The following is a 25,046-nucleotide window of genomic DNA, read 5'->3' as shown; positions in this document are numbered from 1 at the left end:
ATGACTGTTTCTGTAAGTCTAGGAAAATCTACTGATGCTGTCTCTTTTTGATGTGAAAGTCCAGTGTATGTTCTCACTTATATTCATTATTGCATTGCTCTCAAAGTGTAGCATATACTGCCTGTTTCTTGGTTTTACTGCCTTTCACTCCAGCCTGACTCATAGCGTAATTTTGGCAAGTAATTTTATTTTATTGAATGTTTCAAATTCCTAATAAATACTGAAATCCTAGAGGCCTCTTTGTATAAGCCTTTAGTAAGCAGAATTCCTGCTAGTGTTAATGAAAACACTGCCTTTGCACCCCAGCCCAGAAAAGCACATGAGCTCATCAGCTCCAGTTTGGTAAACATGTTTCATGATAGATATGTACTCCAGTGCTTTGCTGGATTAGAAACCTGCTTGAAGGGTAGTTATGATGAATAATCAAGCCAAGGCACCCTCATTGGTGTGTGGCTGGGTATTGTAAACACTCATAAATGACAGCACCATGGAATAGTTTGGGTCAGAACAGACCTTTAAAGATCATCTAGTCCAACCCCTCTGCCTTGAGCAGGGATATCTTCCCCTACATCAAGTTACTCAAAGCCTCATCCAACTTGCCCTTGAACACTTCCAGGGATGGGGCATCCACAGCTTCCCTAGGCAACCTCTTCCAGTGTCTCACCACCCTCAGAGTGAAGAATTTCTTCCTTATAGCTAATCTAAATCTACTCTTTTTTCAGTTTAAAACTGTTACCCCTTGTTCTATCATTACAGACCCTGGCAAAAAGTCTCTCTCCTTTTTTATTATAAGCCCCCTTTAAATATTGAAAAGCTGCAATAATGTCTCCCCAGAGCCTTCTCTTCTTGAGACTAAACAACCCACATGCCACAGTATGATTTGCAGTATGGGCATTACCTTACAGTTGGCTTGAAAATAATCTGTTTCCTTTGCAATAGTCTATGGGATGTAGAATGAGGCTAGAAGGAATACACAGAAAGTAGTTTGGATACTTTACCTGGAACGTGCCTCATGGGTTAAAAACTGGGAAACAAAGGCACACCATGCAATCACCTCTCCTACGTCACCTGTGCCTGCAGGACAGTCTCTTGCTCCTTTAACATTTTGGCCTGGAGCTTCCATTCTGCAGCTTGGTTCAGGAGCTGTGTTTTGGGCAACAAAGAGAAAAGTGTTAGGTCCTTGGTTTGTCAGTTGGACATCCTCATCCTCCAGCTCCCTAGCTTCCGCCACTTCTACCTCTTTAAGGAATGATCTGACTTTCAGATGAATGTTGTTAGAGGAGTTGGGCAACACAGAGTATTCAGTGCTATCCTGAGATGTGGGACAGGGCATTTGGTTTGAAAAGGTGTATTAGAATAGGAGTTCAAAACCTACTTGGAATGATGTGTGCAGTACAGTGGGCTCTAAAAAGTGTGATATTTATCCGCGTCTTCACCGGAGTCCTAGAGAGTGGTTATGATAATTTCTGGCACTTTCATCATGACTCCAGCCAAATTCCTGCTCTCTGGTGAACGGCAAACTTCCTTTTGCATTAATGATCACGACATGGGCATGATCACAGCCAGCCATGCCTCAAAAAATCTGCGAGCTGTCAGAAAGGGAATGCACAGTCAATGTCATACATTCACCGGTGCCTATTTTCTTAGGGCTCTGTTTACACTGACACGCCGTCATTGGAGAATCCCAGCTCTGGGTGATAAATGCCTCTCTTAGATCAAGGAGGCAGCCCAGGAAGAGCTTGACTGCAGTTTCATCCTCAGCTGCTCCTGGGGAGATGTGATTCCCTACTTCAAGGTATTTGGCAAAATGACATTCTGATGTGCAGGCTGCAGATGGGAGGGTCGGTGGAGGCTGGATGAATTGTAGGAATGAGGTGTACAGAGACTTTTCCAGGCTGTGGTTCTGAGTCAGCACTTCCAAAGTGCCTAGTAATATTCTAGCAATTGGTTTAATCTGAAAGCAGGAGACGTTTACTGAAGCGTTAAAGAAACATGCCTATCGCCCACTAAACACTTATAAAGTGTTTTACTGGTTAGGCCAAATGTATTTTAGAAAAGGAATGCTAATGATAGCTTGAGAAATGAGATATAAACAAGTTAGTTTACCACCATTTTTCTTCCGTTGAATTAATTTGTACTGTTTAAAACAGCACAGCTGGGCTCTGAAAATATATTGAAAATAAAAGTACTGGGTAAGTGAATAGATCACATTGGAAGTGAAAAGTGAATAGAACCACATGCAGAAAATGTATCTGACCCCTAGTAAAAACTTTTATTCTAACCTTTTTGTTGGAAATAACACATGTAAACTACTCGAATATCACCTGGCAAAAGAGGTGAGGATGTACTCTACAAATGCTGACTGCACAGCACAATGAATTCCCTCCCTGTCTCCAGCTATTTGTGGCACAGAGACTACCTGAATTAGACTTGTTGCCTGCATATATATATATATATATATATACACACATATAAAAACTTTAGAAAAACATTTCCTCCTTCGATTTGGCCTTTTGATTTGGATCCACTGAATTTTTACCGTCTGCAGTTTCCTAGACAATAATGTTTTACAGCTCAAGTACATGTTGTATGAAGAAATACCACATTTTGGTTTATTTGTACCTGCCTCTTAGTATTTATTCTGAGAATTTAATTTGGTGTTTAGTTCAATGGAGATAAGTCAAATTCTTGAGTTTAGATCTTGTTGACTGAAATTTCGAACAGATTGTGTCACAGCCAGTAAAAAGAGATGGTACGAGTAGGCCTGGGTTAAACAAGCCTCAGTTCATGCATTTTTATAGAATCATAGAATCATAGAATGGTTTGGGTTGGAAGGGACCTTAAAGATCATCTAGTTCCAACCCCCCTGCCATGGGCAGGGACACCCTCCACTACACCACGTTGCCCAAAGCCTCATCCAACCTGGCCTTGAACACTGCCAGGGATGGGGCATCCACAACATCTCTGGGCAACCTGTTCCACTGCCTCACCACTCTCAGAGTGAAAAATGTCTTTCTTACATCTCCCATTTTTCTTGGGAAAGGGTAAGTTTTACACACAAAAATAATTTTTTTTTTTAAGTTCGGGTGAAATCTGATTTTTAAGTTTCATATTTCTTCGCTGTCTACTTGTTTGGGTTTGGGGTGGAGGTTTTTTTTTTTAGGAATTATAGGGTGTCTCATTTGAATGATTTTATGAAAAGTGCTTTGAAAACTTTCAGAGCTACCCAGTCTCTAGGCCAGTCATTACTTCCAAGAACTGGGCTTTTATTTGTAGTGCTTAACTCTCAGCTAGGGTTATCTTCATACCCAGTGTGCCTGGGATAATGAAAAGGTCCCACCTCCTGTGCCGTGTCTTCTGCCACAGCACAAGAGATGGACAGAGAAGGCAAAGAAAAGTTGCTCCTGTTGCCTGTTAATGAAATCCTTCTTCTCTCCTCCTGATCCACATATAGCTTCTGCAGCCAGTAAAAATCCAAGAGTTAATAAATTCTTCTGTAATGGAAGCAAGCCACAGAGAAACTTGCTCAAATTAGCACATGCTTTTATGCAGCCTGCGGTCATCTGCAAACACCAAGCTGGGAGAAAACGAATCAGGAGAACTGATACATTTATTAATAGGCTATGAAGTGGTAACAAGGAGGCTGAAGTATAAAGAAATGAATAAATATTGCATGTGGTGTTTACAAAGCAGCACTTCAGTGAAGTGTGGTGATGTTATAGTATATTATTAGAGCTGTGATAGCTGCTGGAGGCCCAGACAGTCACATCATGCTCAAGACTAAAAAAGCCAGTGCCCAAGAACATACATTCCCATTTAATGACATGAATCTAGGGACTGGCTTAATGAAAATTAAGCTTCACTTTGTGCTGCCAGACTCTGCAAATTCCAATTATGTAGAAATCTGATCGATACCTTCCAGTCATATACTTGAAAGCCACAGAGGCTTTAAACAGCAATTAATTGCACATCAAAGTTTGTGTTACAAGTGCTAAAAATGTACGGTATGGGGAGGAAGTCCAAGTAGCACTGACCAGTTGTGGGATGATACTAAAATTGCATCCTTGGGTCATGTTGGCCCTTTGAGAAGGCCACAGGGTATGAACCATTGCTCCTTATCTAGGGAATCACATTCTCAGTTGCACGCGTAGCGTGAATTGTGCGAGCAATGAGATGACCTGCCTATTGAGACGTGATGTACAGAGGCTGCAGGAGGGGACATCTCTCCTTGTCTGAGGTAAAGAAGTTTTGTATAGGGGCAAGTTCTTCCTACATGGAAGAACTGCGTAGGAAGACATCAAAGTGAGCCTTCAAGGAGTAATCAAATAGCTAGAAGAATATATATATATAAAAAAAATAATTTAAAGACATTTTCAAAATCCTGCAGCAAAAGTCATGCACAGGGAGGGAGAGAATTAGCACATAGTTCTGAAATCTCTCAAATGACAGGATGCTGGAATGCAATAAGGCTCTGACTTTGCACTTTACTGACCTGGAGAGAGATGCAGTTGGAAAGGACTCCACCAAAACCACCTTGACTTCCTACATACATATATACCTACGACTCCCACAGACACTAACACGATAGCTGGGTGGGTGGGACTAAGTGCTCAGCAATATGATTGAGGTGGGAGACAAGTGTAGGCCAGCGCTCCGGGTGCTGGGCTACCTGTGATGGATCACGACACGCTGATCATGCCTTGACTCATCGCATGGCTTTTAGCCGCTCGCTTAAATTCTTCAGCTAAATCTACCTTGCTCTGGGGGGATGTTAGCAATACATCACCGGCCCACCTCAAAGGCAGGGGTTTTAAGCATTAGCTTGGACAGCGTGAAAAATGTTCTTTGCACACGGTGCATATCATTATACACCCACTACTTACAGGCTTTGTAACTTGTTTTCAAACCCGTTATTTCGTAGGTGCTAGTCATACGTGTAGCAAAGCCATAAAGAAAACCTCCCACTCCCGAGTGTAGATGGTGATGGCTTTCACCCATTTAAAAGAAATTAAAATAACGAAACTGTGCATATCAATTCTGGAAAAAATAGACAAAGAAGGTTTGGCTAGAAACAGGGCCAGTCACAGGCAACAGGCAGCCCCAAAACTCACGTTCCGTGAGGCACAGCAAGAAAGGTCATTGATGTAAGGCAGCATATGTCAGTTTTCTGCAGAGCCAGTGCTCTGTCTTTCATATCTTTTTCTTCTCCCCACCCCGCCCCCAGTATCCGAAATCTGGTACTCAGTAGCAAAACCTGCAGTGACTGCAGTAAAGTAAGCCCAAAATTTGCTTTGTCATTGCAAGGGATTTCTTGGAAAAGTTTCCTGGGATTTGAATCTACCAAAAAATCAACTGTCATGAATGAAATTTTGGGTTTGGGTTTTACACAGGCCTCACAACGAAAGGGAATAACTCAGCTGGACCACAAACCGTCATGCAGTGACATGCAGATGTGCACATGGAGAAGCCCTGGTTCCTCTTCCTCCTCAGTCTTTGGCTGGGAGTAAAGCTGAGCAGGAGTGGGTGTCCCAGCCGCAAGACGGGTGCGGAGGAAGAGGATAAATGCTCTTTTGGGCAATTCTTGGTAAGAAGTGTTTGCTGTGTTTCCCTTGCTTAGAGCCCTGCATTTTCATCCATATTTTATGATATTTTGGCCGTGCTTGTGCTAATGTATCTGTTTCCAGACATGAGGAGGGGATAAATATCCCGTCTTTAGGGCCCTCTTGTGCTGCTCCTGAGTTAGCTGCAGACTGCTGGAAACTAAAGGTTTCTTCCAGCCAAGGAGATCCTGTCGCTTCCCTCGAGTAGTCTCAGCTGCTGCCACCACTGAGAAGAGGGACTGCTATCCTTTGTAGATTTTGGATTGCTGTGAAAATACCAGGCAGCCTGAGAAAGTTAATTTTGGTCTGATTGAGTTGTGAAATGTGTGAGAGCAGGGAGGACTGCCCTCCTCCCATCCCAGCTGTGCCTGTGGGGGACATCCCTCCATCCCTCCTGCTTTTTGCTGTCCCCCTGCTAGAGGTGTCCCCTCTGCCAGGTAGGGAGTGGCAGAGGAGGCTGCTAAACCACCCCAGACCTTTCTTGCCCGAAAGAGGCACTGGCAGACCAATGTGGGGAGAGGAACCTCTGCAAAAGAGAAGGAGATGCTCCGTCACAGCAAGCAGCTCCTATGGCCTCATCCGCTGGAAAACTGGACCCCCAGGAGGACATTTAGGGAGGCTTCCAGCCTGGAGGGGGTGGTGGCCTTCAGCCATCTCACTTTAATGTCATTTAATGTCTTTTTCTCCTCTCTGATTGTTTAAGAGTGCTCATGTACCACGAGGGGAGAGGGAGTTATCAGATATCAGAGCCATTTGAAAACTAATGGCACCACCTGACCCAACACCACGATGAATCACCTGTGTAGTGATGGTGGGTTATCTGGACCAGCCTGTGCTCTAACCTACCTCTCTGCAGTTTGCCTCAAAAGCTGTACGTGCCAATGCAAGCAGCCTTTCAGGGGCTGTTCCTTTACATTGAGCATTGACAGTAGCCATAGAAACATCTCTGCTCCCATATCCCAGCTCAGACCTGAAGAACCAATGTATTAGTGAAATAGCACACAGGACTCCTTTTGCCCTGAAGTTAGATAAAAGACAGATTAGAAGGATAGGTACGTATTCCTTTTCTTTCTGATGTCGCTCCTCGGCTTCCTTCATCATTTCCTGAGACTGCTCCAACTTGGCATCCACCAGTTTCTGTTGAAGTTCTCTGTGCTTAAATATTTTATCAAGGTGCTGTAAGAAAACAAATTCTGCTGAGCGTGCAGGTTTGATTATACACACAGACCTTCATGCTCATGCATGTGCAGCTATCTACAGAAACACTCATAAGACAAAAACATTGCAAAACAGGAAGACTCCCAACCTGTTGCAATTACTAAAATACTGCAGTGCCAATAAGAACAAGTCAGGCCAGAATTTGCATGGAAAGGGAAACTTGTTTACATTATCTATTTCGATTTACTAGAGCAAAATAAGAATTTTTAAAAAGTGCCTTATCATCTTTGCCAGATCTATGGTCTACATACGAGGTCATCAGTATAATCCGATATAAACTGAAGAGGAAATAATTGCTCAGCAATAAGGAATGCGCAGGGAGGACACTTTTTTGGAGCTGTTAAATGGCCAGGGGATCCAAACCACTGTGTGGATAAATATGTAAAGGTACATTGCACCTGCAGTCCTTGGGAACATGTGCACAGCTCATACCGTCCTCTGGGTAAATACAAGCCCCCTACATCCCCTTTGCACTGGCCTCACATGTGTAGTATGGGCTTGGAGAGCCCAGGTGAAAGTACATGAGTGGGGCTGTGGAGAAGGTCAGACCAGATGAACCAGAAGCCTCCTCTGGCTTGCAAAATGTCTGGCTCCACAGTGACCTTCAGGAGGTAAATGTTACTGATAGCCCTCTTCACTCTTGCTTCATTTAGAAAAAACACTCTGAGCCCATCCCTTGGCTTTACATTCTCTTCTCATAGAGACCACAAGAGAGGAACGTGCATTTCCTTCATTCAGCATAAGACTTCATGCATGATGCAACAGATTTGGAAATGCATGTATTGCATCAGGCATTCCAGATTGTAAGGACAGATTACTTATGTTTTATTCAGTATGATAATGGTTCCTGGTAGCACTGAGGCTCATAGAAAAGATAAAAAGACCCACTGTGATATTTGTTAGCTTGTGAAATAAAATTTAAAAAAAAGGGTAGTTTGGGATTTTACTGGAGGGTTTTTTTTGGTGTCAAAGTTTTCTGACCAGCTCTAATGTTTACAGAAAGAATAATTTCCCATCTATTATCTGCTAGATCTTATGGTGAGAACTGTGCCTGCAAAGAAGAATCGATTCCAATGCAAAGGGCCTCCTTTTCCTGTCGTCTTAATTTTCTGCTTCTGGGGAAGGGTCAAAGCATTTCTGTCACAGCCCTTCTCGGCAACCTGTGTCTGGAGGGAACTAAAGCATATTTGGTGTCACGAGCAGAGCAGGCTGTCCAAAAAGATGGGAGCAGAGAGGTGCTTAGTGGGGACTTGGAGAGGGAAGCAGGAGAGGGATGCTGGGGGTTCCCTGGGGATCTGGGGGAGCTGTGAGGGGGTAGGGGGGGCAGCTTCGCAGGCAGCTGGCACACCTTGCTGCTTGGGCACCTCGTCCCCTCTCCCCGCGGTGGCCAGGCAGCCATGGGTGCTGCAGGCAGGGTGCTGCGCACATAGTCCCACCCAGACAGCAAAGCGTGGTGGGGGCTGTCCTCATTACCCCCACGAGACACCCGAATGATTGCCAGCAGGCAGGACAGGCTGGCCATGCTCTCTGCCTTCCCTGGGGAAGCCAGGTTTGCTGCCTGTCCCCGCCGGCAGCCGGGGCGTTGCTCTCACCTCTTCCCGCAGCTCGTACTGGTCGATGATGCTTTTCAGCTTCTCTGCCAGCTCTGTGTTCTCCTGGCAGAGCTTCATGTTCCTCTCGCTTTGCTGCTCGATCTGAGCCTGGATTTCACTCAGCGTGCCCTGGAAATGATTAGTTATTTCTTTCCTCTTCTCGTCTTCCTCCCGTGCCCGCTGAATTGTTTCCTCCTGTTGTTACACGGGAGAGAATGCAGTCGTGTAAGTGAGATGCACGGTAAGTGGTTCCAGAAAGATACTGTTTCAGAGTAGCGTAGGGCTTCCCTTTGAAGGATTATACGTGTTTGCATTCCTCTTTGGAGGTTTTCTTGCTTTCATCTGCTGCAGCATTAGACATGATTCTAAATTTACAGAGCAAATTACACAGTGGCCTTGAAAAAAATTAGGGAACTAAGAATTTGCATTTATAAAGATGGATGTGGAACAGAGTTTCAGATCAAAGCAAGCCTGGAAAAGGGGACACACTTGTCTTGATTCGTGATACTGCAGCACAGCTTTTGCTTGGGAAGAAGATATTTAGCGGAAACAGGCTAAAGGTCTTTTATCAAAATTCTTAAAATTCTTTTAAAAAGTCACCCTTTATAATCCCTCCTTTTAACTAGGAATCCTCATATCAAATTTATGGTCTTTGGGATTTTCGTTTTTAAAAGAAATCCATCACTTTCTGTAGAATCCCTCCCAATTCCTCGATTTTCCTTCCCTAAATTTTTAACTGACACTAACATTTGCGCTAATTCATTAGCTAGTGGAATCAAGGAAATCTTGTGGGCTGTTGCTTACAGAACCAAAGCAGAGAATCAGAATTCTGCCTGGAGAAAGATGGAGGGTTTTTATTTTTGTTTACCAATTACTGAAATTCTGGTTTGGATTTGTTTGTATAAAAGACAATGCAGAAAGAATCTGGATTCATTGCTTTGGATCCAGAAATATGGACTATTTTTATTCCCTACTCATTTGCTTCCAGGGCATTCTGCCCTTCTGGGGAATGTCATCCTGATGAACAGTGGCTAGGACCATATCTGCTGCAGTTGCAAATCATGCCAGAATCATGTTAAGAACCTACTCCACAAGCATGCACATGGCACACTCTGCTAAGGTTTTGACTAGCATAGTTGTTTACATAAAAATCTCTGATAACACTGCATGTGGATATTTTCTATAAATATACTTGAATAAGGCCTTAACTGACTCTAATGAGGTATAAATTATATCATAAATGTGACAGAGAAGTCTTAAAGTAAGATGAATACCAAATGACCCAATTTTTGCTTAGCATGCACAACACGAGCCTGATCTTGGCCGACTGCTGTTCAAGGTAGGGGATTGTTTGTCCTTCTGCTGACCGGGGAGCGAAAGAGATGACAGTGTCTTGGATGATGGGAGGAAAGTTTTGGAGCTGTTAGTGCTAATAATACCATAGTGCACAGAAATCACCATGAAGCCTTGCTGTGCTCTGCACTTTACACGAGAACACGTGTGTGTACTCACAAACAGAGTAAAACAAAGTGTGAGGCCGGAGGAACTCTCACTCTTAAGAGGAAGAATGAATTTCAGGTAGAGCCAGGCAAATGACTTGGGGGGTCCTGGTTCAGTACCTGGATTGGAAACCAGGCACATGAAAAATTTGCAGCAAGATGGAAGAAAAACTCTCCAATTTATTTTTTTTTAATTGGTGAGAATGATTTTGTGTTAGCCTGAAGCATTTTGCTTGACCTGAAATTGAGCTGTGTTCTGTTTGTAGTAACTTTTTGATTAACTCCTTTTAGTACAATATTGAAACAGAAATGCTGTTCCAAAGGAGTTAAAAATGCTACTCAGAAGATGTTTTAAATCAACCGCTTTAACATTGCCAAAAGGAAACTTTTAATTTTCTTTTGAAAGGGGATGTTTACAAACAATGTTGTCCTTTTTATTTTTGTTTGAAACTTTGCCAAATTTAACTTGAATTCCTAGATAGTTTCGGTCAAGTCAGAACTCTATTTTACCTCTACCATACTGTTTAGAAAACTAATCATGCCTCTTAGTTCTCCATTGTATAGGTGCAGCCCTGAGCAGGGGGGAGAGTGACCAGGTGCTTTCATTTCAAGAAGTCCAAAGACAGAGTGAGAAATCAAACTTGCATGTCTGGAGTCCTATTTCTGTGGCTTCAAAACATCCTTCCTCAAAAATACTTTATTGTTTCAGTGAACCAAATGGTGTTATAGCATGTCACTGCTGTGATTTAAAGCTCTCTGGACTAATAAATCCAGCTGAATATAAATCAAAAAATGGGCAGATTGTGCGTGTTACACAGAACAGTTCTGTTACAAGGTGAAATGAGACATCCTGAGAGTAGCAATCATGCAAATGCAAAAAAAAAACCCAAACCAAATCCATGCATGGGTTGCTCAGAGGATCTTATCTCCTGCTCATCCTCGCTTCTGAGGTAGAATAATTATACAGAGCACAGAGATGGTACAAAGATTCACAGTTAAAGGCCCTGAGCCAGCAAGCATTTAGTTGCAGGGCACAGTAACCTCTTCTGCTTCAGAGAAGAAGATGTTTGAGGAGGATATTTTCTTGATAGGGTGCTGGGGTGTGTCGCAGAGAGCTCCTCAGAGTCCCTCATAAAATGGCAGTGATTTGTTAAATCCTTGAGATCCCAGTTCCAGATTAAGGGTGGATGTGAGGCTGCACCTGCACTGGAGCCAGGGAGGGGGCTGGATGCCCATGGTGCCACCAGCAGAGCCCTGCATCCCTGCCAGCTCTGCTCTGGGGCTGGCAGGGCCAGCTCCCCTTCACCCACCTCATCTGGGCAGGCATAGTGCGGCATAGGTGGTCCCCAAATCTTTGGGACCACCCAGGTTTTATTAACACAAGGCTACAGCCTCAACTCTTTGCTTATACCTGTCCACGTAACCTGAGAAAATGCACTTATTTCCAATAGGTTCTTAGTCCTTCCCATTTCAAGATCCCGTTGCATAAAGTAAGATCCCTAAGTTTTCTCCCGAATTGGAGGCTTGGAGACCTGTTTTGTGTTACTGCTGTTGAAGCTGAAGTAGCTGCATGGAGTCCAGAGTTCCTGGCTTGCTTGGTTGTAGGGAGCAGAGCAGAGGGTGTTTGGGGTGGTGACTTCTCAGCATCATCATAGTGAGTTCCTAATGTGCAAACCACGCTTGGCCTCGTCAGCTGCTTCACTCTGTGCTTATTCTTTTAATAGTCTTAAATTAAGTGCTCAGTTTTAGTGAGAAAAGTAAAGCATTATAAATTCTTTATAGATTTCCTGTTGTGGAAGACAAAAGTCCAGCCATAAACTATTGTTCCCTTTCCTCCGCCATTTCTTAATCTTTGTGCTCCACATCTACCCTCTCAAAGATATATTCTTGTGTCCTACTCAATACTGCTATCGCTCTCCTGTTTTATTGCTAAAAATGTAATAAACCTTGAATAAAACCTTGTAAAATTAAGACAAGGGTATTTTGCAGTTTGAGATTTATCACTGGAATGTGAGATAATTTGCAAACAGAAAGGCATGATTGCCTCTGGTCCCCGTCTCTCTCTGGGGCGACTCAAGAAGACTATTGGTCTGCTGAAGTCATATCAGCAGAGAGGACATCAACGTGGACTCCTCGTTATCACTGAACCGTTCTCTTCATTCCCAGGCACCACAGCCTGAGCCAGTTTGGAGCTGAGCCCGTAATCAAAGCTGTTGACTGCTGTGGCCTTTGTGTGAAAGTCGCTGCTTAATGCCTGGTAGCAGGAAGGACAAGGGACCCGAGATGTTCATGTCACTACAAGACGCTAAGTAGCCACCAAACTGTCAGATAACTGGCAGAACAGGAACACAATGCAGAGAAACGGGGCAGTTGGCCTTAGCAGAGCCACTTTCTATTGCAGTGGGAATGCACTCTTGAACGCACTTCAAGAACGTTTATTCTGCTTTTCTTGGAAGGAGAATTAAACATCTGTTTTCTGCTGTGAAGTATAACTGCAAGGAAATAATCTGAATAGCTGGACTCTTAAATCGGTCAGATTTTGAGGCCAGTATCCAACACTAACCAGAAATTTTTCTTCTCTGCTCTGCACTGTGGATTTTCAGCTCGGCTCCACATTGCATATTCATCACCACTTGGCTGCACCGATCTCCAGCTAATGGGAATTCCACACACCAGATGAGTGAAGATGACATTTACATGACGTGATGTGCATATAATATACCACATGGCAAGTCAGAGTAGGTTCATGATCTGGACAGGCCAGGTTTCTCCTTTGCCGTTGAAATGACACAATCTCCTACAGTTTTTATTTTCCGTGCTTTGGAACATAATCAGTAGTGCTAATCCCAAGTGCTAAAAAACTATGAATCAGCTTCTCTGTCCTGCCAAAACCAAAATAAAAATGACGTAAACATGAGATTTTAAAAATAACATTTGATGGATTCTCCTGTTTTGGGCCCTCTCAGTATAGTCATAAGAGAAAGAAAATCACACTCATTTAAATGAACAGAAGATGAGATTCTGGAGATTCACTAAGCTAAAGCTTAAAGGCAAATATTCCAAAAATTGTGTTAAAATTCTTAGAGAGACAAAACTGGATAAAGGTATTGGTTGCCTTTGTTTATTAATTTAATCCTCATTCATTCTGCAAGTATATTTTGTCTTCTCATCTATTTAACTTTGTTATTTTTACACTGAAAGCATAGGAACCAGAGGAAAGCTAGTATTTTGGATTTCTTAAAAGGTCTCCAAATTCTTAGAAAGATGTGGCCAAAACTTGAACATTTCTTCCTACTTACCAGCTCAGCTCAGGTGCCTTTCCTGGCTCACCTGGTGTTGGTACAGGATAAAAATCAGAACTGAGTCTGAAATTGATAGGTTTGTTTAGGGCACCTAGTTCCAAAGTAAAACAGTCCAATGGAAAGATGTTGGAAAGAGACTCTCCTAAATGTAAAGATGAAATGTGTAATCAAGTATTTATATGCAAAGAGAAAGGAAAAATCATGCTCTCTAGTAGTGAGATTAATAAGCATATCATAGCTGGGAAATGGTGTGAGGAATTCAACAAAACCTGTTCCAGATATATTTTCCAAATATAATTAGTTTTTCTCTATACCCCAGTTTCCACTGATTTGTTCCACTGATAGGATTTGTTTGTTTTAGAAATCTCTGTTAAGCCTATGCAAAGCACTGCACATTGTACTTGCAATCACTTTAAAATTGGCTTGTATTTGTTGAAAGATTTTGCCCAAGAGGGTGTGAAAAATCAGCGTGGATCAATATGGAGGCATAGCTCAGGTCTGGTGCAAATTTGAAAGGCACAAATTTAATTGGCAATAACCAGTTTAGCATCACTATAGCTGAGCACACAGAGGTTTGCTTCTAGTTTTCCTAACTATCTGTTAAACTGCTTCTGCCCTTCTGCCAGTGCACGCTTTGGGCGTACACACGGCCGTGCCCCCTCCCAGCTATATTCTTGCCAACATACAAGTGAAAGTCAGAGCTGGACCCTGAAGGCCCAGTCCTGAGCTGGTGGGAATGAATGAAAACCCATTACAGTTAATAGAGGTTATATCAGGTGAAATTCTTGCTGCTGAGAATTCATATGTGTAATTCTATACATAACTATATCCCCTATATCATAGATTTCATAGATTTCTAGGTTGGAAAAGACCTTAGAGATCATCCAGTCCAACCGTCCCTAATCCCCCATTAAACCATATCCCTAAGTAGTTCATCCACCCTTTTCTTAAACACATTCAGGGATGAAATATCCCTATAAAGGATTTTGAATAGATCAAAGCAGAGGCTTTTTGTGTAATAATAACACCAACACCACTAACGCACTCAGAAAAAAAGGTAGATCACAACAGAAATATACTTTCTGAACCTAAAATTTTTCAAGAAGCATAATCATATTATAAATTTCACATTTAAATGGCGTGGTGCATCAAGCAATAGGCAGACATGGCGTATGGATCCCAGCCTTTCGACACTCCCGAAAATTTCCTTTTTGAACTGATGCTTGTAATCCGAATGACTTCCAGAGTGTTCAGCATCCTTCCTGTCTTAAGGCTTGATGTCTGGAGGCAAATGTCCTGATTGACTAGCCCTCACAGATCACTTGAAAATGCCCAAGTGCTCAGATTACATGAAAACACCTGCTGGCGAGTCCCCTGGAGCAGAACTGGTGTTCCTATTACGCTGTCCACGCACACGCATTCGCATCTGCACTTTCAGGGACCTGGTCTGTAAGCACCACTGTTTTTCTCTGTGCTGAGCTCCCTGATAATACCAGGAGGGCTTCGAGTTAATGTGGGCAAACCCAATGTCCAAAAGTGCTCAGATATTTCCAAACAAGGAATAAAGGGGTCTTGGTGTAAACAGACTTGAAGACTACAGCGTATATATAATTATATATTGCACGTGCAGATCACATAGAATCACAGAATGTCAGGGATTGGAAGGGACCTCAACGGATCATCTAGTCCAATCCCCCTGCTGGAGCAGGACCACCTAGATCAGATCACACAAGAACGCGTCCAGGCGGGTTTGGAACATCTCCAGAGAAGGAGACTCCACAACCTCTCTGGGCAGCCTGTTCCAGTGTTCTGTTCCCCTTACTGGGAAGAAGTTCTTCCTCGTGTTTAAGCAGAACCTCCTATGTTCCAGCTTATATCCATTTCCCCTTGTCCCATCATTGGATGCCAGAGAGAAGAGCCTGGCTCCATCCTCACGACAGTCACCCTTTCCATATTTATAAACATGAATGAGGTCCCCCCTCAGTCTCCTCTTCTCCAAGCTAAAGAGACCCAGCTCCCTCAGCCTTTCCTCGTAAGGGAGATGCTCCACTCCCTTAGATGCAAATGTCTCTTTGACTTGGTACAAGAGCAGGATGGGAAAGCATCAGCAACTTCTTACCCCTACTGCCAGGCACCTTGATAAGGCCACCACTCACCTTAAGGTTTTTGTTGTGCCTCTGGAGCTCCCGACACAGGCTCTCGAGCTTGCTGCGGGCAAGGATGGCTCGGCTGTGCTCACTTTGCAGCTGGTCCTTCTCCTTGGTGATCTGGGCTTGTCTCTTCTGCAGGTACTTGAGCTTTTTCTGCTCAGCGCGATGTTCTTCGAGCTGGGCGGGGAATGGGAATTAAAATGAAAGGAAGAGGAAAAGGAAAGAAAAGAAAAGGAGCTCTTTCAGTTTCAGAAAAGCGTTCACACTTCCGTAACCTCTTAGGGAATGTTTTGCATTTATCAGTGCTAATGGAAGAGGAGCGACCGACCTGGAGGCAGTCCCAAGCCTGCTCACTGCAACAGTCCCAAGTGTGCTGCAGTGTGGGTGGGTGAAAATAATTTTTCATACTCTCACCACAGCATTTCAGCCCTTCCTTCTTTGGTTTGAATCTCTTCGAAGGGCAGCTGTGAGGTTTTATTTTTGTTTCAACGTTAGGAACAGGCGCAGCTGGTAGCACTTTACGTGGTGAGATTTCTCCAGATCATGAGATAACTCAATAGTTGTTAGTTTTGCTTTGCAGCTTCCTGAAAAAGAAGCAGCTTCTTAGATACCTGTGATCCTGCTGGAAAAAAAAAAAGCAAAAGAGGCACCGGAGATCAGGGATGCCATCTGTATGGGGGCTTTGCTGCTGATGGGGGAGAATGCTCTTCAGGGAAGAGTTCCCCAAAATGACACGTGGGTATCTCCTCTTGCCAGGCTCCTCTTGCTCGTGGGAGCATGTGGAGCATCCATCAGTTGTGTTTCTGGAGGTTCCATCATCAACATGGGTGGGTTACGGGAAATCAAACCGCTTCTGGGCTCTTTGGCTCCGTGTAGTTACTGAAGAAAACATGGACAGTCGCTGACGTTCACTTGGGACCCTGCTGTCCCTGTGGGTGTGTGGCTCCTGCCTTCCCTATGGGGCTGGAGGGGAGGAGGGTGCGTTTAGAGGGGGGATGAGGGGCAGCAACAGGATTGCTAATAGCCATCCCCGTGTAGACTGGTTGTTTCTTCTGACATGTATCTGTTACTGGCTGTTCTGAAAAAGATTGCCTGCACTGCAAACTAGCAGCACAATGGACACATCAAAGAAGCATTTCGCCTCTGAAGCTTTTAAAGTCTTCTTCTCCCCTTCTGACACGCAGCAGCCCTCCTTGCTGTGTTACAGGCATTAATACGTTGTGAGGCATTTGCAAAGTCCAGATGTTTTCTGGATGAAAAACAGCAGCACATGAGCTGCAATGTGCAAATCTAAGAATCATAGAATGGTTTGGGTTGGAAGGGACCTCAAAGATCATCTAGTTCCAACCCCCCTGCCATGGGCAGGGAAATCCTCCACTACACCAGGTTGCCCAAAGCCTCGTCCAACCTGGCCTTGAACACTTCCAGGGATGGGGCAGCCACAACTTCTCTGGGCAACCTGTTCCAGTGCCTCACCATCCTCTGAGTGAAAAATTTCTTCCTTATATCCAATCTAAATCTGCCCTCTTTCAGTTTAAAGCCATTGCCCCTTGTCCTGTCACTACACGCCCTTGGATAAAGTCCCTCTCCAGCTTTCCTGTAGGCCCCTTTAAGTACTGGAAGGCTGCTATAAGATCACCCCAGAGCCTTCTCTTCTCCAGGCTGAACAGCCCCAACTCCCTCCGCCTCAGTCATCTGCACCTCATCTGTCTCCATAGCAGAGGTGCTCCAGCCCTCGGATCATCTTCGTGGCCTCCTCTGGACCCGCTCCAGCAGCTCCATGTCCTTCTTGTGCTGGGGACTCCAGAGCTGAACGCAGTATTCCAGGTGGGATTGGTAAACCAATCTTAATAATAATAGTTGCTATTAAGATTATACTATCTAATAATACGGTACCACTAGGATCAATTATTAACCCTGGGAAAGTCTGTGAGCGCAGGGGAATGATGTGCAGCACAAACAGGACAGTCAGCAGACATTGCATTTTACACTGTCTCCGCCTGGGGATCTGTTTTCCGCAGATGTTCCGTAATTCCTGCTTACAGTACAGAGCTCTGTGCATTACCAAGCAAGTCACAGCCAGGCGTACCACAAAACAACAAAATCGCCAGCTTGGAGCATATTTACAGTTTCTGCTCAACTTTCAGCACATGTATTGAGTGGTTTCAACCCTAGTAGATCAGAATAGGGGCTTTTGCATCTAATCAAGCTGCACTAGCTGAAATAATTTTTCTAGTATTGTAGGGAAAAAATAGCCTCTCTATAATTAAGGCTGAGCTTTGTTTTCCTTTATAAGCTTGATTTTGGTCCCTTCCCTTTCCCTTTTAAAAACACAAAATAGGTTCTTTTCGCCTCACATTTTGAATGCATAGTCTGTGCTGAGTGGATAATGATTTATCCAAATTTTAGATGATTCACTCAAGCTGTGCTTGAGATAGGGGGCTTAGAATAAAATAGGTCTTAATTGTCATAGGAGAAATCTTCCAAGCTTTTTTTTTTTTTTTCCATAAAAAGGACTTGTATTTCAAAGCTCTCAGGAATGTCTGAGACATGGTGTTACTTTTGCATTGAAGAAAGGAATTCACTGGTAAATAAGAATGGCAAAAGGGATGACAATGATAATCTTTTAAGAATAATTGATGAAATATCAGGTAAATTAACTACAAGTACAAGGAATTCTGATTTTGGAAGGCCGACCTCGAGAGATAAACTCTCAATTTAGGAAAAAAGTTTTATCTTGACCTCACTGCAGACAATGAGAGCACTCATATTTATTTATTAGTGTGTACTTCTTGCCCTCAGGACCTCTGAAAGTAAACCGGTCATGAGCAATTCTGCATCAGACGTTTGTGGGCAAAAGCTGAAGTAAAGCACAGTCTGCTTTACTAACCCAACCTCTCTGCCTGCACCAGTATTAGTGAACAAAATGTTCTCTGATGGTGAGTAGTGTGGCATGGCTTGTGCCCAAATGGCTATGCTGTCTTCCTCCAGCAGGCATGACTTCCTTCACACTAGCCCATGCTCTTCCCTGATGCCTTCCATTTCCTGGTGTACCCATCACTCTGGCCTGTGCCAGGGCATGTGCTAACAGTTAAATAGCATATAGCTGGGTGGCTGTGGTGTGTAGGGTACCTGAGTACAGGCAGCAGCAGCACTATCGAAGGCAGCCAAAGCCATTGCCAGCACCCAGCTCAGCCTGGCACGTGGCTGCACCATCCCCTGCGTTGGGCTGCAACAAGTTTTCGTGTCACCACATGGTTCACTGGACCAGGGAGCTGATCTGGCTGGCAAACAACTCAGCAGAAGCAAAAAGTGGCCTGAAGTGTGTGATGGGGATGGACAAGAGGGAGTAGAGAGAGCGGTATCTACTACAGCCAGCTGCTGACAAGGTATTAATCACACTACACCCCTCAGCCATGCTGAGTGAGCAGTGTAAGGCTTCCTCCAATAAGCTTTTAGTCTTATTTATGAAATGATTTATTTTAATGACATTGCACAGAATGTCAAAAACGAATGCTCTGAATTTATGTTTTAGCACTTTTCCTCTGCATGGCTTACTGGCAATACAGCCTCTGTTTTATACAGTGCTCCAGTGATGTTTGAATGCAGTGGAGAATACTTTATAGAAGAAGAGCTATTTCAGGTAATCCATGGGCATGAAGTCCCTTTCAGCAAGGACTAGACCACAAACTGCCTGAGCCAAATTTATGAAATCAGAGAATTTTACATGAAAAAAGAGAAAAGTTGAACTTCACATTAGGATGAGACATGGACACATCTGTGCATAAAACCAATTATAAAGTCAATGTTCTGCTTGGCACATTTTTCAGTACTCCACAAACTGTAAAATGCTGCAGCCATTTCATTTATAAGGTTTCCACAGCTTATGGCCATAGAGCCCTTTAACTACTTAGAAGAAAATACTTGATCTGAAATTAACCCATCTGAAGTGTGGAAAGAACAGAGTCAGGTAGCTGGCATTGTTACAGAAGTGACATGATGGTGGCATGGGCTTTGACTCTTCATTTCATTATGTTGTGGCTTCTCTCCTGATTAGCCTCAGTTCTCTATCTTTTGATTTTCTGCTTCCTAACATTTTATACTAAGCCCTGTATTGTTTCCATTTTGATTAAATCACTGATACGTAATTTAAAGCAACACCTGCATACAGAGATATGCAAAATTCCTTGCCAAAGGCGAAGACAGGAGCCTAGACACTAGTCTCCAGTGTGGGTTGGTTTGGTAGCTTCATCTTTAAGTACAAATATTCTGCCTCATCCACTATTTAACTCTAGGTCCTGCTTGTTTTCCTCACTTTTTACTTTTTTACTCCATCTCACCCGTAATTGATTATTTAACCCCGATTAGTTTAGAGTTCACTTAACAGGACAGGCACTACTACTACATGAGGTTCGACCATGCTGCCCAGCATATGTTTTTTATACCTTTCCATATAGACAGTTTGCACAGAAGAGAACCAATGCTGTACTAACCAGTTCAGCATACTTCTTAAATAACAGGTCCAGCTTCTCCTCTGGAGTATTCAGCTTGTTCAAGCTTTGCATCAGCAGGGTGGCTTCCTTCCCTTAAAAAAAGAAGCAGAGATTTGATAGTAAAGGTAGTTTGTGGCTGACATGCTGTTACCAAATTTGTTGTTTGATGCATGAATCTGTAAGAACTCGGGAAGAAATGAGGCATTTTGGAAGGAAATAAATAATTTTTACTACGATTCATGTTGATTTTTTTTTTTTCCACAGAAGATCGAACATGCTGAATTTTCTTCCATTTCAGCCCTCAGTAATGTGCTGTCTTCTAGCGAAAGCGCTGGCTGTGAAATGCCTTTGTCCTGTATAATCTGATTTTCAGTTAATATTTTTGTAACATGACTGGGTCACATATATGGCACATTTGACTGAAACAGGAAGGAAAGGGCCTGGACCTCGAAGGTTCAGAAACCAGACCTTTTTGCAGGCAAAAACTGATCAAAGCTGGTGTGCTCAACTCCTGTGCTGCTCAACCCGTACACGACATAAGGAAGACTAAGCTAGGTACAGAGACTATGGTGTGCATGGGAACAATGAGAGAGCAGCAGGTACTGCCTGCCAGGTCTGGACTACATGGTAGTGGTGTAAATCAGTTCCATGACTTGGTAACAACAGCGTGGATACCAGAGACAGTCTAATAACTATCTGGGCATGTGTAGCTAAATCACTGCTTAGCCATTTACGTATTGCTTCTCTTCTGATACCTCTTGGTATTCATTTCAGCCCTGAGTATGAGTTGGAGCTTGAACACCACTTCTTTATCAAATACAAAACGTCCCTGGAGATAAGGATGGCTGTGGTGCCAGGGGCTTGGCTGTGCTTTTCCAAATGCTTCACCTTCCCAAGGCTGTGACATCAAATTTGCTTTCTGCTTTAGGCTGGACTTTTTCTACTTGAAGCCTAGTGCAGTCCAGGAGTACTGCCTCTGGAGAAAATCCACTATTTCACACTAAGTTCTCTCTACAGCACCAGCATAAATAAGTTGAAGAGAGCCAAAATAAAATCCTGGGGTGAAAACTGTTGCAAGTGCAGCTGGAGAACTGTGCTTTGGTAGTGTTTTCACTGGTCTTGGAGAGGTACCAGTAACTGCACCAAAGCCAAGGCAATAGAAACTGAGGAGCGAACTTTCTCTGGGACATTTAAGGACTTTTGGGGGAAAAAAAAATCCCTGCTCTGTCCGGTGCTTAGTCCCTTGTCTGTAAGAAGGTCCTGCAGCGATTTTTTCTATAGGTTTAGTCTGCGATTTGGTTTGAGTTCTCACGCAAAGGAGAGGCTTGAAGATTGGCGGGAGTTAAACGTAGGAAGGGAAATAAATTACACGTTCGCTGGATTGGGATGTAACTACATTGCTCTCTAGTGGCTGCCCAGCGGAAAGGACGTGCTTTACAAAAACTCGTGGAGACTTCCTTCTAGCTTAGCTAGCTAACAGAGCCCTGCCATGGCCCGTGTGCTTACAGAGAATAAGCTGTCGGCTTATTTCATATGGCCCGTGATGAGTCCGGGGATGTGCGAGATGAAAAACAACCTGGGCATGACAGGGAATTTGTTCTGCAGATTCCCACGCCACATAGGATCACTTCCCTATTCCTGCTGGTCACACTATTCTTGATACACGCCAGTATCCCATTGGCCTTTTTGGCCACCTGGGCACACTGCTGGCTCATATCAAGCCGGTAGTCAACCAACACCCCCAGGTCCTTCTCCGCCAGGCAGCTCTCCAGCCACTCTTCCCCGAGCCTATAGCGATGCTTGGGGTTTTTATACCCCAAGATCATTAGCGCTGTTTCAACCGGTGGGAAGTCGTACCTGAGGAAGTGGGGGAAGAAAAAATTTACTGAAGCACGAAGGAGAGGCCAGGTTTTCCTTTGTCCGAGATGCAGCTCTCTGCAGCGTGTCATCAGACTCACAGCTTTGGCTAACTAGTCTGGGTGGCCCAACAGTACATCAGAATCGTGTGATGCAATCCTAAGCTTTTGTCATCTTAAAAGGGCTAATATCTGATACAGCCTGCATATGTCTGTCAGGTAATTGCTGAAAATAATGATCAATTAGAGAAAAGTTGTATTGTAATTTACAGTGGCAACTAGAGGTCCCTGTCTTCCAGAGTAGGGGCTTATCATGGGAAAGAGCAAGGACCAGGAAGGTTTCACTTCTGCTCGCAGAAGGGCTGCAGAAGTATGTGAGTACTTGCCTAGTCCTTTCAGGATTTTCTTCTCCAGCTTTTGCTCCTTGCTGCCGCTGGGCTCCTTTGCTCTGGAAGGATCTCCAGGAGCCAGCTTCTCCTTCTCACTCTCCTCATTAGCATCTTCGTACTCTGCATCCTCCACACTGCCTGGCTCTCCCTTTTCAGGCCCGTCGGTTCCCGTCACAGCGCTTTCCTTCTCCATCAGGCTGGCAGCAGACCCGTAGGTTTTGATAATGTCCTCCAGCTGCCGGCTCAGCTCCTCCGAGATGTCACACGTGGCAGCTTCGGGCCGGGCGCTCAGCTGCTCGGCAGGGGCTGGAGCCAGGGGTGGAGAGCTGGGGGCAGGTTTGTCCCCGCTTTGCCCCCGGATGTCCTGCCCGGGTGAGGTGGGACACTGGTCATTCTCCATGCTTGGTGTGGCACCTGGCAGCAAACAAATGCAGAGTTAATTTAAAAGCACGTAAAATTAGTCTTCTAACTGTTCCCAGAGCTCGGCCAGCACCTGAGTGATTTTGTGCGGAATTTGGGACGGCAGCTCATCCGTCGGCTCTGGCTTGATAACTATGTCGCACTCAAACGAGCAACCAAGGTGATTTACCTGCAAGGAGAAAAGCAAATCATCTACTTTCCAAGAGGAAAGGCCTGCCCAAACCAAATACCTAAAAATCAAAACCTTTTATTCCTATTGCCAGCAATAACACACAAAATGACACCCAAGTCTTTTATGCCGTTTTCCTCCCCAAATGTACTATTTGCCACATGTTTACTTTTCGTGATCTGTTTACCTACAACGCTGGCTACCAATATGGGCAGCTTCCCTTCAGAGCTGCAGCAGTTTCATTTCCTATTTCTCCCCTGTTGGCACATCTGAAGTCAATAATCACGAAAGAAGAGCATTTTAAATGAAACTGGTGTACCGAAAATTGCACTGTGCTCTTGGAGAGCCCAGCGTGGTGTTTGATCTACGAGTGGCCTGGCTTGGTACTGTCACAATAATGGCAAAGAATAAGATAAACAACTATAAACTGCTCTTCCCTTGTACTTGCTGCGTGCTGCTGACAGCTTGTTTGACAAAGTACAAATACAGAATAAATCACAGTGAAGTAAAACCGACCGGGTGTAACATGCGTTGGTAGTCTGAGGTGTTTTCTGGGGCAAATTTCACATAATTTGTTCCCGATTTGCAAAGGGAAGCTTTTGTTTTACCATGCCTTTGTGCAGCTACACTCAGCCAGGTGGATCCAGAGCCCCTGACGTGTCTGTGTTCCTCCGGAGGCTGCTCCGGCTTCACCAGGACCTGGTGATGAGGATGTCAGCGAGAGAGTCCCAGGCACCTTCTCCCCAGCTCCTGCAAGGTGTGGGCCAGCAGAAACAGTGTCTTTGACTGCATGTGGCTGGAAAACCCAGTGCAAAGAAGGTTCCTTCCTTCTCAGAATGCCAGCAAAGCTGCTGTTGCCCTCACTAGGTAGTGCAGAGGTGTGGGGTGCACAGCTGGGTCTCTCCCTGCAGCTAGCTCACTTCTGCATGACTACAGACTCTGTACTCTTTGTAGCCGTCTCTCTTTTTCAGGCTGATTTTTTTAATCATACAATTTACAATGGTGCCAGTGGGGAACAAAGAGAGGAAGAAGATTGCTTCCTCAGTTTTGCTCCTGCATCTGAGGTGGTTGCTTTCTTATTTTTTAAAAGACAACTTGCTTGGAAAACATGGAGCTAACTGGGAAGCATTTTGTTCCCTGTTCGGTTGGCCGTAACGTATATCTTCTATGGTGTCTAAATTTCTACAGCTTTCAAAATCATAAACTGACTTGGCCAAAGGCAATATATGATAAGAGGGATGTAATTTACTGTAATACGTGACTCAGTGTCTGTGATTAAACTCTCCTCAGTCAAAGTGATGTTTGGAAGTGCAGCGATGGCCATCGCTAAGGCAACATTTTTCAAGATTTGATTGTCTAGCTATTTGACTGAGCTTGCAGATAAGAGAGTCAAATACTGTGGCTTATCATCTCTCAAGCAATTAATTGTGGGTCTGCAATTGAAAGCTCTGAGTGGGGCTCAGGCTGTGCTTGAAAACTGCTAGCTATAAATCCATGCCCCTGCAGCCCTCCCACAGGTATAACTCACCAGCAGGAGCGACTTGGGAAGATGGTTGGACCTGCTTCCCCAGACCCTGTCAGACAGATCCATCCCATTCTTTCCATCCTGCTTGTGGCATGGTCTTTATGCTACTGCAAAGTGATTGGAAACTTATATCTGTCTGATTTGGTTTCATATTGAGTTTAATTTACACTGAAATACTAGACTCTGCATGTGCAATTTAGGTAAATAATTCCAGAGAGCACAAATGTTAGACTACGGTTTGTGATCTTGTTTTAACTAGAGTTAATTGACTGCCAGTTAATTCAAGGTCAGTGAGATTACAGTAAACGCTAAGCTAGAAGGTCCACAAAATATGTATTTATTTCTGACATGTTCAGACTAGTGTTTACAATTGTATTCATTAGTTTGAGCTAATTGGCAATTGGTGATCAATCGGCTAGAAAAACCAGAATCACCAGCTCTTGTCTAGACAGAACAAAAGCCTCACAAAGTACATCCTCGATTTAAACTAGCTATTTTTGCAGTATGTTCATCACAGAAGAACAGGGTTGCTAAATGCTCCGTTTCCAAAGATTAATTAATCTTTTGCTATCTCCCTCTCTTTGTAACAAGGCATAAGTCCATGTGGTCCTCACTGCACCCCAACTCTCCCCTGGCTGCCTCCCAGCTCCCAACTGCATCGCTCATGGAGTAGTGATGTCCAGCTAAAGGTTTCCTCCGACGTGGATCACGAAGCACGCCTGCAAACACAGTGGGCTTTAAATCAACAGTGGCCATCGCCTCACGCACGGTGTTTCTCAGTAACAGGGGAAAACCACGAGTGAATGGAAGAGAAGCTGCATGTTTAGAATCAA

General features: G+C 44.0%; 1 protein-coding gene across 1 annotated transcript in view; it reads right to left on the bottom strand.

Annotated features, from left to right (window-relative positions):
• The window catches only part of TXLNB (taxilin beta), a 31,322-nt gene extending 8,823 nt beyond the window's left edge, over positions 1 to 22,499 (bottom strand). The window contains exons 1-6 of the mRNA XM_086632034.1: positions 22,097 to 22,499; positions 19,855 to 19,946; positions 15,368 to 15,538; positions 8,411 to 8,605; positions 6,657 to 6,776; positions 1,069 to 1,143 (exon numbers count right to left, since the gene is read on the bottom strand). Of these exons, the coding sequence (XP_086488160.1) occupies positions 1,069 to 1,143; positions 6,657 to 6,776; positions 8,411 to 8,605; positions 15,368 to 15,538; positions 19,855 to 19,946; positions 22,097 to 22,499 (1,056 nt within the window). The remainder of the gene's footprint in view (positions 1 to 1,068; positions 1,144 to 6,656; positions 6,777 to 8,410; positions 8,606 to 15,367; positions 15,539 to 19,854; positions 19,947 to 22,096) is intronic.
• Positions 22,500 to 25,046: the final 2,547 nt, after the last annotated feature.

The sequence above is a fragment of the Tauraco erythrolophus genome, chromosome 2 (assembly GCF_009769465.1).
Source record: "Tauraco erythrolophus isolate bTauEry1 chromosome 2, bTauEry1.pri, whole genome shotgun sequence".
NCBI lineage: Eukaryota > Metazoa > Chordata > Aves > Musophagiformes > Musophagidae > Tauraco > Tauraco erythrolophus.
This window is presented reverse-complemented; position numbering and strand designations above follow the sequence as displayed.